The 16,177-nt window shown below is 50.9% G+C and overlaps 3 protein-coding genes across 3 annotated transcripts; 1 reads left to right on the forward strand and 2 right to left on the reverse strand.

Annotated features, from left to right (window-relative positions):
* Positions 1 to 250: 250 nt before the first annotated feature.
* UBE2A (ubiquitin conjugating enzyme E2 A) lies at positions 251 to 7,410 on the reverse strand. Its single transcript, XM_015860716.1, has 6 exons — positions 7,185 to 7,410; positions 6,838 to 6,918; positions 6,731 to 6,756; positions 2,776 to 2,865; positions 2,042 to 2,130; positions 251 to 1,655 (listed from the first exon to the last, which is right to left on the reverse strand). The coding sequence occupies exons 1-6, from the start codon at positions 7,226 to 7,228 to the stop codon at positions 1,527 to 1,529; spliced, it is 459 nt and encodes a 152-aa protein (XP_015716202.1). The 5' UTR covers positions 7,229 to 7,410; the 3' UTR covers positions 251 to 1,526.
* A 240-nt stretch (positions 7,411 to 7,650) lies between these two features.
* On the forward strand, positions 7,651 to 10,892 carry C4HXorf56 (chromosome 4 CXorf56 homolog). The gene is made up of 7 exons (XM_015860807.2): positions 7,651 to 7,863; positions 7,932 to 8,049; positions 8,140 to 8,181; positions 8,264 to 8,402; positions 8,785 to 8,874; positions 8,982 to 9,074; positions 9,868 to 10,892. The coding sequence occupies exons 1-7, from the start codon at positions 7,740 to 7,742 to the stop codon at positions 9,928 to 9,930; spliced, it is 669 nt and encodes a 222-aa protein (XP_015716293.1). The 5' UTR covers positions 7,651 to 7,739; the 3' UTR covers positions 9,931 to 10,892.
* Positions 10,893 to 13,593: 2,701 nt separating this feature from the next.
* SLC25A5 (solute carrier family 25 member 5) lies at positions 13,594 to 15,643 on the reverse strand. Its single transcript, XM_015860805.2, has 4 exons — positions 15,435 to 15,643; positions 14,811 to 15,297; positions 14,564 to 14,704; positions 13,594 to 13,993 (listed from the first exon to the last, which is right to left on the reverse strand). The coding sequence occupies exons 1-4, from the start codon at positions 15,543 to 15,545 to the stop codon at positions 13,836 to 13,838; spliced, it is 897 nt and encodes a 298-aa protein (XP_015716291.1). The 5' UTR covers positions 15,546 to 15,643; the 3' UTR covers positions 13,594 to 13,835.
* Between the last annotated feature and the right edge of the window lie 534 nt (positions 15,644 to 16,177).

Raw genomic sequence — 16,177 nt, forward strand, 5'->3', positions numbered from 1 at the left:
ATTCTCATGTCAGTTACTGAGCCTTGTAAACTATTGTTACTAACATACCATTGCAGGCTTTTTTGCAACAGCTTATTCCTAGGAGTGATGTCGTCTGAGCTTTTTGTTCTTCCTCCACCTGGAAGGGCTCATTTTGTATCTGCATTGGGAACATAAAGCTCAGCCCAAGCACGGCTCCTGCCCCAAACACTTGGAAGCTGCTACAAGTTGGCCCTCCTGCTGTGTCAGAATAAGCACAGTTGGACACCTCTTGCCTATTTATACAATAAGCATTAAGGTTACACTTTATTTACAAGTTTTGGAAAATGTACAGTTTCTTACATGGGTTACTTGTGCAAAGTTATACTTGTTAACTAACAAACCAATGTGCACACAAAAGACACTGGAACATCGGACAACACAATTGTAGGTTTCATCCCACACTGCTGCTTAAGGAACTGTATCCAAATGTACAAACTTAGCCGTACAAAAAGTGAGTCTGGACTTAACAACTGTTTTCTCAGAGTTGAAAAAATACTTTGATAAAAGTGAAGAGAAACTAAACTCAAGCATGCAGCAGTAGCTCACATAAACCACGGTAAACTACAAAGATTGGGAACTGCAGAGACTGAAGTGCCTACCCCGTACTTTATTCAGACTTTCCACAAGGCAAAGCTGGATACCAAATATCTTTCTCCGATAAAGATAAGGGGAGGGAAGAAAACACTAAAAGGAGAATAATTCCACCTCTGGAACACTTCGGGTTTTACCTCTTCCTTAATATGGAAGGGCTTGAACTCAGAGTACCGCAGCTCTATCTGCTTTTGTCCATAACGCCTCAGTGACAGCACTACAGAAACACAGTGGAGCAGCCTCCATAGCATGGCCCTTAACACACTGCTTCACTTAAAAAATCATAATAATAAATCAAGAGGTTTTATTTCTCACCCCGAGTAAAGATCAAAGTACCACACCTGAAGTGATTTATGTACATCTGTACATAAATCTCACCTGTGAAGCGTAGAAGTGACATCCTTACAAACTAGTTCAGAGTTGGTAAACCAGTACAGATGAAGAACAAAAAAACGTTACTTCTTCACTTTACAAACGTAGTGGAGTCTAAAGCAATAGTAAATGACCAGCCTGGACAGATCAGCACTTTAGTAATATCAGTTAAAAAATGTGTATGTATATAAACATCCCTTTTTGTCAAGCTACACATAAGCATCACTGTGTATAACACAATTACAATTAAAAGCTTAGTGTACACTACAGAAATGCACAATACTGCCCTAAGACTGGAGAGGGACCACAGAAAATGAATTCAGCGTCAGTAATTCTTTTGCAAGTAACCCAAGTACAGTACATTTGACTTCAAAGTGGGTGCTTTATTATGTCCAAGGAGAAGAAGCTTCAGCAAGGGAGGGTGGCAACGGCACAACAGCTATTCTGCTTTCAAAGTAAATGCAGTGATGCTCGGAGGAAGATGACTCAGACACTTCATATACTTTCCTCATCACCAGAGTGTTCATTTGCATCATCCTGGGTCAACAATCACGCCAACTCTGTTCTACTATTGCAGAAACCCGTTTTTCATATTCCCGCTTATTCTCTTGGTATAGTTGAGCTGCCTGGCTGTTTGCTGGACTGTTTGGATTTGGCTCATCCAACAGAGACTGCAAAAAGAACAGATGCTCAGGCACGTGGCAGTACACAGTCTCTGCAATATATTCTCTAGACCATCCACATTAGTAATGGGGCAGAAGTTCATCTAGACAAAGGCAGGGCACACTGCATTGCTCCAGTTGTAAGGAAGTTACTGCAAGCTTTCAGTCTTGCTCTCAGCACTGCAATCCGGAGCTGGACACCTTCAGCAACCTCTGAGCATCTCTAAGGCTGGTTAATTTACACAGGGTATTCATACTTAAAATATACCAATATTTAGCTCCTCTACTGGCTCAGAGGAGCCAGCAATGCTTTTCTTGAGTAGTTTATTTAAAACAAACAAACAAAAAAGCCCAACCTAATTTAATTCTGCCTTTTCACGCAGAAATCTTTTTACCTGTATGGATGTTAAGATGGAAGAGACATCGTAAGTTGGACTCCAGCGATTCTGAAGAATATCCAGACATATACTACCATCTGCATAGACTAGAAAAGGTTCAACAAGAATGGCTTAGAACAGAACTGTACGTTGTATAGCTTCTCAGTTTTTTACCAGTATTGTCTGATCCTGAAAACCCATATACTGACAAACAGGACAGAAGCCGGTGCTGTGTGACAGACTGAAATCAACAGACAGGCCTGCACGTAGGAGATGAGGCTGAATGCTGGAGGCAGCTGTCAGCGACAAAGCTCAAACCCTGCTTATTCCTCAGTGCCAAGATTCTCTGTGGCACTGCAGCCACCGCTATGGAAAAATGAAACCACCAAGAGATTGAAGGCAAAAATGTTAAGCTTTCCACATGCGATCCAAATAGGGAACGCTAAAAAAAGAGCTGTTTACATATAAGGTTTCCCCAGAATCCATCCACAGCAGTCAATGCCGAGTTTCATGACAGCTCTACAAGAACCTTCCCTCAGAGCACTCAGGAGCCTCCTAATACCGTGCTGCACCACCTGCAGGCTGAGAGGCATCTTCCGATCATCTCAAGCCTGAGCACAGCTCACACAGTCACCTCCATGGAGCCACACACTGAAATTGTGCTTGTTAGACAGTGGAAACTTTTATTATTATAGTGTATTTCTGCAGCTCTTACAGAAAGCTACAATTAAATGTACTGTGTAAGTACTTACCATTTGGATGAAACATTTTAGAGACAAATCTAACGGTAGGTGGCTTATTTGGATATTCTTCTGTGAATTCTATTGTAAGTTTGAACGTTCCTGGAGTTGAAAGAGAAATACATTAGCTTTATTTGGGACAAATTTACACGAGATGACCAAGAATCATTCCCATATAATCATAAACAGATACAGCTCTGCTTGTGAATCCATTGCTGGGTGCAGAGTGCAGACTGCTGACTCCTACGCTGCTGCTTCTCTCTGCTATGGGAGTTCCTCCTGTCACTGCTGAAAGATGCTTAGATTTGAAGGTTGTTTGTTTTTCTAATCAGGTATTGAGGTCATAGTGTTAAGCAAGCAGCATTGCAAGCAGCATTCTTACTAGACGTTCTACCCTTCCTTTGGGAATGGCTTATTAAGTCCCAGACCAACCAGTCTTAGCAATGCACTGACCTGACTGATTTTAGCCCTTCTCTTCAGGCTGTGGCAATCTGACAATCACAAGTCTGACCTCTTTCCCTTTTTACAGATCAGTAAGGAACTGCAGGATTTACTGGGGAATCCTCCTTTGTAAGGCTATAAACTATAACAAAGGTCATGGCCCTGATGTTCCAGTTTGCATATGAAGTCAGTACAGGTGCTGAGAGCTTTCTGTGCAGCTCCAAGTGGAACAGTTCTGTGCAGTGGGAAGTCTCAGCTGCCTAAAAACAAGTTTTTGCCTGTTTGCTATTTTTATTAGGAGCCCAACAACACAGGAGCAGAGAGCCAACAGCACGTCACCCTATTGGAAAGCAAAAGGAACAATAAGAACAACACAGTTTTCCAAACAGGAAAAGTCTGTGCATTAAGATCACTCAATTAAGTGGAAGCCTGCAGTGAGGCTTTCAAGTTTTACTCTTGCTAATCCGGAGGCACAGAGACAGATTTGAGAGCAGCCTGAAAAACAGGCTACAAGGTCTGTACCAACCTGCCAGCTGCAGACATCCCTCGTACCTCCCTTCCCCACAAAGCACAGCCTTGGTGACATGAGAGCTTTAGAACCAAAGACAAGAGGAACTCCCAAGTACTGTGTCCCAGCTCTGCTTCGCATTACCTTCTTCAGGAGATAATAAAGCAGGCACTTCTGTGGAAGACTGACTAAGTAAGCAGGGTAAAAATCAAGCCCAAACCATCAAATAACGAAGTTGAGTAAATTTACTCAAGAAAATGAATGCTATTTTAGAAAACCTATTGAAGCAGATGAGGAAGAGACAGAGAAGATGGCCAAAGAACAAATCTAGGGCAGTCTGATCTGTCTGAGAATCTATTTAAAACAACTAAAAACAGGGAAGCCATCCATCTCAGTATGGAGAGGACAGCATTACTTTTAACACCAGCTCAAGTGAGTGGATGGACACTTTCCAGCTGGACTATCTCCTGACTCAAAGTCAAGATCCCAGCAGCAATGGCTCTTTGAAAGAACTCCTGCAACCTCCAACAGCCTTCAGTGCTGAGCTCTGTTAGCAGACAGCTCCAAAGACTCAGTGAACAGCAGCCCGGGGTCACTCACACGAGTGGAATTAGGTATGACAGCACACTGCTGGGATGACTCCTTCACTGGCCACAGTGCCACTACCTTCACAGCTTTCAGCTAGTGATTCTTCCAACCGTTTCCTGACAGCCAATTTTAGAACAAAGATTTTTGTATTCGCTGTCATCCTACAAATGCTGGGATCGTCCTCATCCCTGAATGTTCCCACGTCTGTTCTGCACTTACCTCATCCATCTGTTTCTCCTGCCTTAGATCAGAGGAGGCTCCTCCAAGCCCCGTGCCCGGCCCTGCAGTGCCCGTGGCCCTGCCAAGCTCCTCCATATTAGTGCCTATAACACCACAACAGTCCCTGCCTCTCCCACCTGAGGATACTGAACCCATATTCCTTTGGTAACAAACCATACCGAGAGCAAACACATTGCTTTCTCTGCCCAAGCTGCCTGCATAATGACAGGAAGACAGGATACTGCAATAGCTGTTACTTAACTCTCCTCAAGCCAGGAATCCTGTGCTAACCACAGCATCAAATTCAGCTTCAAAGAAATGGGTCTGTAGGGTTTGGGGGAGCCTGGGTTTCCGTCACGGGGGCAACATTACCAGTTCACGTGACACAAGCACACAGATTTTAAGTAATAAGGTAAAGGCAAGATAAACATCCTTGAATTCCTACAGCAGGCATCTGCCACTCAGTGCTTTCAAAGCAGGAGCTGGAAGTTTTGCTGCTGATCTAAATTAGCAGTTGCTCACAGGCCAAGTCATCCTTCAGTTGTGAAGACACCTCAAATGTCTGGAGGTGGAAGGAAGGGAGGGTTGTTATCAGCATTTTGCACAGCATGTAAACATGCATTTGAGCTCAGGGCTTTTAGTTCAGGCAGAGCTATGAAACCTCAGGAGCTGAGACTGAAAAAGGGACTCACCAGAACAAGGATGAAGAGCAATTCCCACAATGGTGAAATTATTAAAGCTACAACACCTGACATTTTTCACAGCCTGCTTTTATAGAATCATAGATACTTTCACAACCTCAAGTCTTACAGTAGTACCCAGAGATTAAAAACAAGAAGTGCACTGCCCTGATAAAGAAGGGTTACAGAACTCCAGTGTAACTTGGATCCACAAGGGCATGAACAAAACAAGCCCAAATAACAGCACTGTACTATAAATAAGTCTACATAAAGCTCAGTTGCATCTGAACTGCACTACCACCAGTTCTCTCACCAAAGGGAAAACGCAGAGCAGGCACCAGCAGTGTTGTATCTCCGGGTTCCACCCAGCACTTTGTTATCTAGCACAACTTAAGGTATGTCCCAGAGAAACAGTGACAAACATGATCTGCTTTCCTGAGATTGCACTGTGAAAAACACACACTCCTCTGCTAAGAATACAGCAGCCCTTCACACACCAAGGTGATAAGATCAGCCAAAGCAATAGGACAGCAGGAGCAATACTCAGGTGTCTGCCTGGACTTCAGGCTGCTGTGAGCACAAGGTGCTTGAAGTTTAAAAGACACGATGCTACCCAAGCACAGACAAATCACACCAGCACAAATCTCTACAGCGGCCTCCAACCTACTGCAATGAGGTTGAAATATGTGGGGAAAAAAAAGCCATTATATCATCTGTTAAACTCATGTAGCACTGGAAGAGACTGAGCACAGCAACAACCTGTGCTTTACCATGCTGCAAGCAGAGGCCTCTGTGCACCCAGACAGCAGATCACTGGGAGAAGCAGAGCACCAGGAGGCCAGGCCTCCCTCAGGGAAACTTAAGGGAGCCCTCAACCCTAAGCTTTCCTGTCTATAGCAGGGAGGTTGGATTAAAGGACCTTTAATCCTTCTTCCAACTCACCTCACAGAAAACATCTGGAACTTCAGATGCTCACCCAGGAATAAAGAAGAAACTAACCAAGAACAATGTAAGAGTTGAGAAGTTTTGCTTATATTCTTGGCGTGAGTCACAGAGATCTAGGATTAATTACAGCCTGCACCCAAAGTATCTTAAAAAACGCATCCTTGATTTCATTTAAACAGCATTTCACGTCTGACGAGTTCTCACAGTGATGCTAAGGTGTTCATAACATCAGTAAGGCTGGAAGAGGCATCAAAGCCAAACAGAAGCTGCCTAGAGAAGGCCTGGGTCAGGTTATGTGGAGGCAGCTATAGAAGCTAAAAGCTGCTTCTAACCTTTAACCCCGGGTACCACTGATTGCAGCTGAACACCACAGATGCCAACACAGGATTCTGTCTGCACGGGACTCACAGGCAAAGCACTGAAACGTCAGAAGGAACGTTCCCACTAGTGCCCCGTGTGCTATTATCCCCTGTTAAACGCATCCCGTAGCACCGAGTGCTGCTCACAGCCCCGTAGGTCAAACCTCGCCCCCTCCCGTCCCCCCTCCTGCAGCCGCAGCTCCCACCGTCCCCCCGCATTTACTCACCGTCCTCGAATGGCGTCCCCTCGGGCCTGCGTGTAGAAGAAGCAGATCACAGCGTTACGGCGCTGCCCGGCCGGCCCCGCGCCCGCCCCCCCGCGCCGTGCACTCACCCGAAGATGACGGCGTTCCACACCATGATGTTGTTCTCGGAGGGGGCCCCGCTCACCCCAGCCGGGGGATCCTCCTGCAGCCTGCGGGCACACCGTGCGGGCACACCGGGCCGGGCTCAGCGACGCGCCGCCCCCCGCCCGCCCCTGCGCATTCGGCGTAGCCCGGCCGCGGAGCCGGGCGCCGCTGCGCAAACGGCGTAACCCGCGGCGGGCGGCGCGGCCCGGCGCTACGCAATCGGCGGAGCGCGCCCTGCCCCGCCGCCATGTTGTGCGGCCTCTCCGCGCCCGGCGGGGCCCAGCCCCCCGCCCCCTCGCCCCCCGCCGCCCTCCGCCCGCCGCCTCGGTACCTCTTGAAGTCTCGCATGAGGCGCCGACGGGCCGGAGTGGACATGGCGAGTCGGGGTTAGGAATCGCTCATACACCGCCCGACGGACGACGAGGCGACCGGGAACGGCAGCAAACTCCGAGCGAGGCGGCGGCACCGGCGGGCGGGAGCGCGCACGGCCCGTACCACTGACACGGGGCGGGGGCCGCGCCGAGCACCGCGCTGCTGCCGGGGATCCCGCCCGGACCGCGGGAAGAGGGAGGAGGCAGGGGCGNGGCACCGGCGGGCGGGAGCGCGCACGGCCCGTACTACCAACAGGCCGCGGGGGGGGGGAGGCGGAGCCGGATGGCGCCGCGCTGCCGGCCCGGACCGCGGGAAGAGGGAGGAGGCAGGGGCGGGGCTGGGCCGGAGGGACGGACCAACTGCCGCGGCGGGCGGGGGGGGACGGGCCGTGACGTCACGGGCAAGATGGCGCCGCTTCCATGGCGGCTGGGCGGGCGCCATCTTAGCGCTCCTCCCGCTGACCCCGAGGCGCCGCCGTTCCGCACGGCAATACCGGAAGTGCTCCATTGCCGCCATGCCCAAGGTGGTGTCCCGCTCCGTCGTGTGCTCCGACACCCGCGACCGCGAGGAGTACGACGACGGCGAGAAGCCGCTGCACGTCTACTACTGTCTGTGCGGGCAGATGGTGCTCGTGCTGGGTGAGCGGGGCGGGGGGCGGTATCGGTACCGGTGTCGGTATCGGTGTCCTGACGGTCCGTGTGCTCAGACTGCCAGCTGGAGAAGCTGCCCATGAGGCCGCGGGACCGCGCCAGGGTGATCGACGCCGCCAAACACGCGCACAAGTTCTGCAACGCCGAGGAGGAGGAGACCGTGTTCCTGAGAAGGTCGGGGCACAGCGGAACAGCACGGGAACACGGTAACACGGTAACACGGTAACACGGCACGGCCATGACGTGTCCCGTCTCTCTCCACAGGCCTGAAGGCATCGAACGGCAGTTCAGGAAGAAATGCGGCAAGTGAGCGAGCCATTGGGGATGGTGCTGCTCTGCTGAGTGCCACAGCACAGCGCTGCTCACAGCAGGGTGTGCTTTATTTCAGGTGTGGGTTGCTGCTGTTCTACCAGCACCAACAGAAGAACGCGCCCGTGACCTTCATTGTTGATGGTGCCGTGGTCAAGTTTGGACAAGGCTTTGGGAAAACCAACATATATACACAGAAACAAGAGCCTCCCAAAAAGGTAACCTGCACTACAAGGGAAAGGGCTGGCCCTGCTTTCAGTATGGAGCAAGGCAAGTCACATATTAAAGAAGAAGAAAGAAATGGATCCGTAAACACTAACTCCACTCTGGGTCTTCTCCCTCTTTGCCTTAAGTTCACTACTGTAGAGGTTGTTGTATCTTGTATCTGGAAGTCCCAGCACAAGAAAAGCAAGATACATTTGGAAATCTGGGCTTTGCCTTATTTTGAGACTTAGTCACTTAAAAGCTTCCATTTGTAAATAGGTCAGATTGGTAGAAGGTGTGGGAGTTCTCAACATTTGGCTACAAGTGTCAGTGAGTTTGGTTCTGATAATCATATCGCTAAACCCAGAAACAAAATGCTTTGCCTTTTATCTATAGGTGATGATGACCAAACGGACCAAAGACATGGGCAAGTTCAGTTCTGTCACCGTTTCCACAATTGATGAAGAGGAGGAGGAGATCGAAGCAGTGAGTTTTGTCTGCATGGTGGCAGAGCTGACTGTTGTCTCACTGTTTGCATGAGGTGTTGATACTTCAGGGCTTGCTATTGCAAAGCAATGTTCTGTGTGTTTCAGAGGGAGATTGCAGATTCCTATGCACAGAATGCTAAAGTGATTGAGAAACAGTTGGAACGCAAAGGAATGAGCAAAAGAAGGCTACAGGAGTTGGTGAGTGATTTGTTTTTAGAGGGGGATGCGCTGAGGCTCAGCCAGTTGGAGTATCCTTAATGCTGTGCTGCTAAGCCCACTTGACAGAGCAGGTCCTTACTGTGAGGTGTCAGGGCAGGCTAATGCTGCAGCAGAGGATCTGACTGCTCAGCTACCAGCACAAAGGTGTCTTGAAGAATTAGCAGAAAGAACATCACAGTTGATCTTATTTGCTGTGACAGGAGAGTATAGATGGGGGGAGAAAAGCGTGCGGCTTCCATCTCAGGGTGGGGGCCTACGGGAAAGCTGAAGAGGGAGTTTTAATAAGGGTAGGTTTCAGTAGGGCAAGGGAAAGGGGTTTTAAACTGGAAGAGGGTAGATTTAGACTAGATATTAGGAGGAAGCTCTTTATCATGAGGGTGGTAAGACACTGAAACGGGTTACCCAGTGAGGCTGTGGATGCCCCCTCCCTGAAAGCATTAAAGGCCAGGCTGGATGGGGCTGTGAGCAGCCTGCTGTAGTGGGAGCTGTCCCTGCCTATGGCAGCGGGTTGGACCTAAAGGATCCTGAAGGTAGGAACCAACCCAAACCACTCTGTGATTCTCTGAAATGCTCACCTGTGCAGTTAGACTCGGTCTTTTTATGACTTTAAAAGCAGTTCCCTTGTACTGCAGGGGAGGAGGGAGTCAGTAAAGAACTGAGTTACTCTTGTTTGTGATGTGAAAAGCTTGTGATGTCGGGATAAGAAAAACACAACTCACTAGAGCACTGAAAGGAAACGTTCCCAGATATTATTATGTCATAATTTTCTTAGGCTGAGTTGGAAGCCAAGAAAGCCAAGATGAAAGGAACACTGATTGACAACCAGTTCAAATGAAGCACTCCACATCTGCTGTGTCTTTGGAGACAAGTGGAAGCTACCAGAAGTTATTGCAAGTCTGTCAGCAAAGGCAACATTCAAGATGTGTGTGCAACCAGCTTGGAAGATGAGCACCTCCCTGGTGTAGTTGGTAACTCTGCTATGAATTTTGATAATTGAAATAGCTTTGGAAACTGTGGAAACTGAACATCTACACAATAGCAAGCTGCTGCAGACAGAACATTTACTTGTCAGAAAATCTTTGCTGGGTGCCTTTGGGAGTTCAGTGCACCTTTAGATACCTGTCTTTTCATTTTGATGGTTTTGAAACGTAGCAGAAGCCCATAAATGTATTAGACAGGTCAACCATACAGCAGAATCGTTACAAAAGTAAGCTTTGTTCATTGGGATATTTTAAAATGTGTCCAAAACATGCAGCATTCTTAGAGATGCGCCATTTCAATGCAGGCTGGAATGGCTCTGGAGGTCTGGGGGTGTGAACAGCAGGCAGGTGTTGCAGGTAATCAGTATGTGCTTGGCCGTGGCTTTAATTCTTAGCCACTGTTGAACACTGGAAAACTGCAGCTGTATGGAGTTACATTGCTGGCTACTAGAACATGAAATCCAGCCCTGTTTTATACTTCTGGAAACAAAGCCTGCCGGAGTATTACACCTCTAAGGATATAAGTAGATTGCTGGGAAGCACTGATGTGACTGCTGATGGTGTAAAGCAGAGCTCACATGCACCTCTGAACTCACCAGCTGTTGGAGCTGTGGAACATGAAGAAAACTGTTCTCAGTACATTGACACAGCCCTGGACAAAGACAGTGTTAAGAATTGGTGCATAAAATAACTCGTTTGGGAAATAATATCCTTTTATGTACTCTTTTACATCTTTTGTGATGTGATAACAGTACTCCCCCCAGCCTGTGTCACTGTTACTTGGGATTAAATGCCATTTAATGGATCTGAACTAAAATACTCTTCCTGTGGTGTTCTTACTCTGCTGCATATGATAATATAACAGGTAAGCAATATACAAAATGCTGCATTTCACACAATTCTTAGGGAAGGTTCTTTATGATTAGTGTAGGTTTTCCATCTGACTTGATAACCTTCAATGGGGGAACTTCAGTCTGCTTAGATTAAGGATGCATAACTCTTTCCTGCTTCAAGAAACACCAAGAACAGAAGCCCACTGAAGATCAGTGTTACTTGTGCACCTTCTTCCAGAAACACAGGAGCTGATGGCTCAAGTGTGTATTGTCTTGGATACCAACTATTAACCCTGGGTTCTCCCTAGACCAGGCCGCACACATCAGGTGTTTGTTGCCTTTTTGCAATGAGAGCTGTGCCTCCCTCAACTCAGGGCTCTCTCACAGGCTCAAAAAGAGAAATAAGCATTCTGCCAACCTCACCATCTCTTAGATATTTTTAATACGCTAGTTATGCAATGTATGGCTGGAACAGCTACAGAACAGAGACTCTGACAAGGTACATTATTTAGCATGCATTTCTTAACGAGTCTGTCTAGATCTGGGTCACAATGATTTAAATCAAGTTGGAGTTTCACTTCTGGAGCTAAGTGAGCTAAAAGATGGTATCTGATAACAGCAACAGGAAGCAGGGGCTCCTAGTTCAAGTCCTCAGTTCAAAGTGATGTAGGGTCCCCCTGCCACCACTGTGCAAGCTGGGCTGCCAGGCAGCACTCATTGCTCAGCAGCTGGCACAAACTATGTGCATGTTGCTGGGTTTGAGCAGCAGTGCTGCCCACTGTGGGCATGGTGCACACGAAACATGGGCAGTATCTCCCACAGGAGGTAAAAGATTAACTGGTGAGCTGAGCAAGCTGCAGCCACAAATCTCACCCCACACACAGCCCCAGCAGCAGCTATGGGGCTGGGCACCACCTGAAGGAGGCAAATGGTTCTGGAGCCTTTAAAGTTCACCTTGGGCTGTAACAGCAGCCAGCACACAGCTTGCTACGACTCCCTGGACTGTTGCAGTGGATATTAATAAATACACACTAACACTTTTCGGGGTGACAAGGCAAGTGGCTGTGTAACAGCACTGGCCGAACAGCCTAAGGCCAACTGGATTCACCTTCTGACGCTACCTGAAAGAGACCCATTGGGCTGCACTGGCCACCCCCAGCCATCCCATCACTGAAGCCAGCCTTGCCATTGTGTCACCAGCGCCTGGCTATTCTGTGCACAGCAAAGCCTGATTTGCTCATCATCTCTGCCCACAGCACGCTGGCTGTGGGTGGATGTCATGGTATTGATTTCCTCCGTGTGACCCAAAGCCACCTCTAGCCCTGCTCCTGTGCCCCTTCTCCCTGTCCAGGACAGGCCACGCTCTGAGCTGCTGCCAGCCCTCTGTGCCATGCAGCACCTGCCCCAGCTGCTAGCAAATATTTACCACCACTCTGTGGGCAGCCTGCCTGCGTCAACAGCTCATAAGTCAGGATTTACAGCTGCTGGTGGAAGGGCTGAGAGGAAAGCAGCCCCGCAGGAGCTCAGCCACCATGAGCCACCAGCGAAGGGGAAGCAGAACGGTACTTCTCACAGGAAAACGCTGTTTGTAAAGAGAATCCCTGCAAGAGCAAAGATCCCAGCCCTCCTGTGATGTGCTCCCGTGGGAGGCAGAAGCAGGGCCTGGCTTGCAGCCCACCTGCCCGCAGGACTGGCTGAGGTTGGTCCTGTGCTGCCACCAGTGTTCCAAAAGATCCAGGGGGCTGAGCAGCACACAGCAATAACCTCAGTGCCCAGCAGCCCCAGTTCTATTTCAGTAACAGAAACTACTGCCCTTTGCCGCACAAGTGTGTTTACCTGCCTCGGACGGACAGCAGCTGAGATCAGTTCTGGTGATTGGGATCAACCGCTTTGAGCAGGTCCAAGCAGGTAGAGAAGCAAAGAGCAGCAGCAGCAGGCAGTGCAGTCAGCCCAGTGCAGCCTCCATGGAGAGCTGGCAGCTGTGCTCTGGGGGGCTGCAGTCCCCCAAGGAGTCTGGGCAAAGGCCGAGCCACACACATCCCTGAGTCTCTGTGTGTTTTCCCCAAATTACCCCATCAGCGGGAAAGAATTTCCCCCAAATGTGAGACTGGGAGCAGCTTAGTTCTCACAGGGCAGGCAGGGCAGGCCCAGCAGGTAGACAGGCATCTTCTGACCTCAACCCAGCAGCCCAACACCTCCATGCAATGGCAAGCCTAGCCAGGGGCTTTGCAGAAAGAGCAGCAATTACCCACACTTATTTTCTCTGGCTGAGTTTTAACATGCCCAAGTAGGGAGTTCAGTTTCTAAGCCAGAACATGTGACGCCAGCTCCGCTCTTCCAGGCTGCTGTGGATACTCCTTACGACTTCCCTCCAGTCCCCAGATGTTTAGTCCAGTGGGTGCTTTGCAGGAAAAGGTTCTGAAAAGAGCCTTCATCAGCCCCATGGAACACACAGCCCCAAGGCAGGACTGGTGGCACAAGGCCAGCACATGTCCCTTAGTTACCACCAGCACTCACTGCTGACCTCCACCAGGCTGGAAACACTCTCTCAGCAGGCTGCACTGCATTCACGTGCTGGAGCCCACAGTCAGTGGGTCATGCAGGGCTCTGCCTTCCCCCTCTACAATCACAGAGGTCCCTGGCCCCTCACACTGCAGCTGCTATGAGAACAACCATGAGACAAAGAAAGCTGGCATCGGATTTTTATTTCTTTGTACTCTTTAAACAGGAGTGACTGAAATAGAAACCATGTTTGAGTCCCAGCAGTGGGAATGATTTGATAAAGACGAGGCAGGAGGTTGTCCCTGCCCCATGCCAACCTGTATAAATATCATCCGTTACTGTTAGTAACTAGACAGTTTTCATACAAGTCCATGAATGGTCATAGATAACATATTACAACATGCCACTTCAGAACAAGAAATAACTTATGTGTACTTCTTAATTTCATCATACAGCACTAAGACGAAAGCACCACCCATTCCTCGGAGCACATTCGACCATGCACCTTTGAAAAACGCCTTGGAGCCCTCGTCCCGGGCAATCTTCCGCCAGCAGTCAAGAGTGCCACTGTACATTATGTCAGCTGTGGGAACAGACAGTGTTAGAAACCTGCTGCCTATGACCCCCAAAGTCCAAGTCAGAACCCACCTAACGTATCTGGCAGTTGTACAACCTCATGTATCCATTTCTTGACTTACTTTTAGACGATGAGATCGCCCAGGCTTGTGTTACCCCCAGGAGACACTGGAAGGACCAGTCTGAGCAGAAGGCAGCTACTGTTTCCTAGACACCAAAACTTCCAGTCCCAAAAGCTACTGCAGTCAGCCAGGCCGTGCCTGCACTGAAGGACAACCCTTCTTAGCCCAGAGACATGAGTTTCAACATCCTCAGGCAAGCTCTGCCATTCCTTCTTACTGAACAAACCCAACCTGCATGTTCCCCTTACAGGGATGCCACAAAGCCAATCTATTTGCCCCCACCTGACAGCTGCTTCTGCAGTCCCCTCATATCCTGCAGTTTACAAGAGGAGAAGGAATTTAAAGGCCTTGGTGAAGGGCAGCACACACTCCTGCCCCCAGCACAGACCCACTGCCAGCTGTTGATTCAGGGATGCCCACCAGCCCCTAACACAAGGAGGGAGGGAGCGACTTACTTCCTTTACGGCCGGACTGCATCATCATGCGGCGCCGAACTGTATCGAAGGGATAGGAGACCAAACCGGCCACCGCGGTGACCGACTGAGCGATCATCCAGCTGACCACGATGTGGGTGTTCTTTGGGTCGGGGAGCATTCCTGCGGGAGAGAGGCTCTGTGTGACATCAGCAGGCGAACCGGCATCACGCACAGTGCAGGGCTAAGGGCCCACAGCTCCACGGGAGCGCCGTGCCACCCCACCTACCCTTCGCGGTATCGTAGATGCCGAAGTAGGCGGCTCTGTAGATGATGATGCCCTGGACGGACACGTTGAAGCCCTGGTACAGGCCCTTGAGGCCATCCGAGCGGAAGATCTTCACCAGGCAGTCACCGAGGCCGCTGAACTCGCGGTCGGCCCCGGCTTTACCCACGTCGGCGGCCAGGCGGGTCCGGGCGAAGTCAAGGGGGTACACGAAGCAGAGCGAGGTAGCGCCGGCAGCGCCGCCGGACGCCAGGTTCCCCGCGAAGTATCGCCAGAACTGGGTGCGCTTGTCCACGCCGCCCAGGAAGATCTGCTTGTACTTGTCCTTGAAGGCGAAGTTGAGCGCTTGGGTGGGGAAGTACCGGATCACGTTGGCCAGGTTACCCCGCCAGAAGGACAGGACGCCCTGCTCGCGCGGGATGCGCACCACGCAGTCGATGATGCCCTTGTACTGCTTGTCGGCGGAGATCTGCTTGCTGGCGTGCTGCACCTGCGGGGGACACAGCACCAGCAGCACTATCAGCACCAGCAGCACCAGCAGCGCCGTCAGAGCGCCCGCCCGCCGCCCCGCAGCCCCCCTCTCCTTGACGACCTTGGAACGCCCGCCGCCCCCGTCCCGCCGCTCACCTGCAGCAGCAGCTTCACCCGCTCGATGGGGGCGACGGCGGTCTTGGAGATGGCGGCCGCCACCCCCCCGGCGAGGAAATCCTTGAGGAAGGACACGACCGCGTCGGCCATGGCGGGAGGCGGCGAGGAGAGGCCGGGCGGAACGCGACGGGGGAGGCGGCGCTGCGGCAGCGAGGCGGGAGCGGGGCCGAAATGGCCGCGTTATATACGGGCGGCGGAACACACGTGGGCGGGGGCGCGCCACGGCAACGCGCCGCCGCGTTCCACACGCCCATTGGCTGCGGGAGGGGGCGGGGCCGCCGCAGGGGGCGGGGCTTAGGACCACCGGGTGGCGCGGAGCGACGGGAACCGGCGGGAGACACCGGAGGGATGGAGCTGAGTGCGGGGCATGACTGCACACACAGCCGGGATAGAGCCCTGTGCGGGACATGACTGCACACACAGCCCGCATAGAGCCCTGTGCGGGGTATGAGTGCACACACAGCCGGGATAGAGCCCTGTGCGGGGCATGAGTGCACACACAGCCGGGATAGAGCCCTGTGCGGGGCATGACTGCACACACAGCCGGGATAGAGCCCTGTGCGGGGCATGACTGCACACACAGCCCGCATGGAGCCCTGTGCGTGGCTCCATTAACAGCCGCGTCTCCCACGTGCCTTAATATCTCTTCCAGGACCTGCTCCGTGATCTCAGACTCAGCAGCCTGCAGCTCCCAGCTCTCCCTTCTAAGCAGATGCAATCAC

Source organism: Coturnix japonica, chromosome 4, assembly GCF_001577835.2.
Source record: "Coturnix japonica isolate 7356 chromosome 4, Coturnix japonica 2.1, whole genome shotgun sequence".
Classification (NCBI taxonomy): domain Eukaryota; kingdom Metazoa; phylum Chordata; class Aves; order Galliformes; family Phasianidae; genus Coturnix; species Coturnix japonica.

What these genes read in the sequence shown, in the direction of transcription:
- UBE2A (XM_015860716.1), bottom strand. Translation starts at nt 7,228, where the DNA reads ATGTCCACTCCGGCCCGTCGGCGCCTCATGCGAGACTTCAAGAG. An exon ending in TAAAATGTTTCATCCAAATG is followed by an intron (nt 2,131 to 2,775) that starts GTAAGTACTTAC and finishes AACCTTTTCTAG; the next exon opens with TCTATGCAGATGGTAGTATA. An exon ending in CCATCTTAACATCCATACAG is followed by an intron (nt 1,656 to 2,041) that starts GTAAAAAGATTT and finishes TTCTTTTTGCAG; the next exon opens with TCTCTGTTGGATGAGCCAAA.
- C4HXorf56 (XM_015860807.2), top strand. Translation starts at nt 7,740, where the DNA reads ATGCCCAAGGTGGTGTCCCGCTCCGTCGTGTGCTCCGACACCCGCGAC. An exon ending in GCAGATGGTGCTCGTGCTGG is followed by an intron (nt 7,864 to 7,931) that starts GTGAGCGGGGCG and finishes CCGTGTGCTCAG; the next exon opens with ACTGCCAGCTGGAGAAGCTG. An exon ending in AACAAGAGCCTCCCAAAAAG is followed by an intron (nt 8,403 to 8,784) that starts GTAACCTGCACT and finishes TTTTATCTATAG; the next exon opens with GTGATGATGACCAAACGGAC.
- SLC25A5 (XM_015860805.2), bottom strand. Translation starts at nt 15,545, where the DNA reads ATGGCCGACGCGGTCGTGTCCTTCCTCAAGGATTTCCTCGCCGGGGGG. An exon ending in GGGTGAAGCTGCTGCTGCAG is followed by an intron (nt 15,298 to 15,434) that starts GTGAGCGGCGGG and finishes TGTCCCCCGCAG; the next exon opens with GTGCAGCACGCCAGCAAGCA. An exon ending in GCAGTCCGGCCGTAAAGGAA is followed by an intron (nt 13,994 to 14,563) that starts GTAAGTCGCTCC and finishes CTGTTCCCACAG; the next exon opens with CTGACATAATGTACAGTGGC.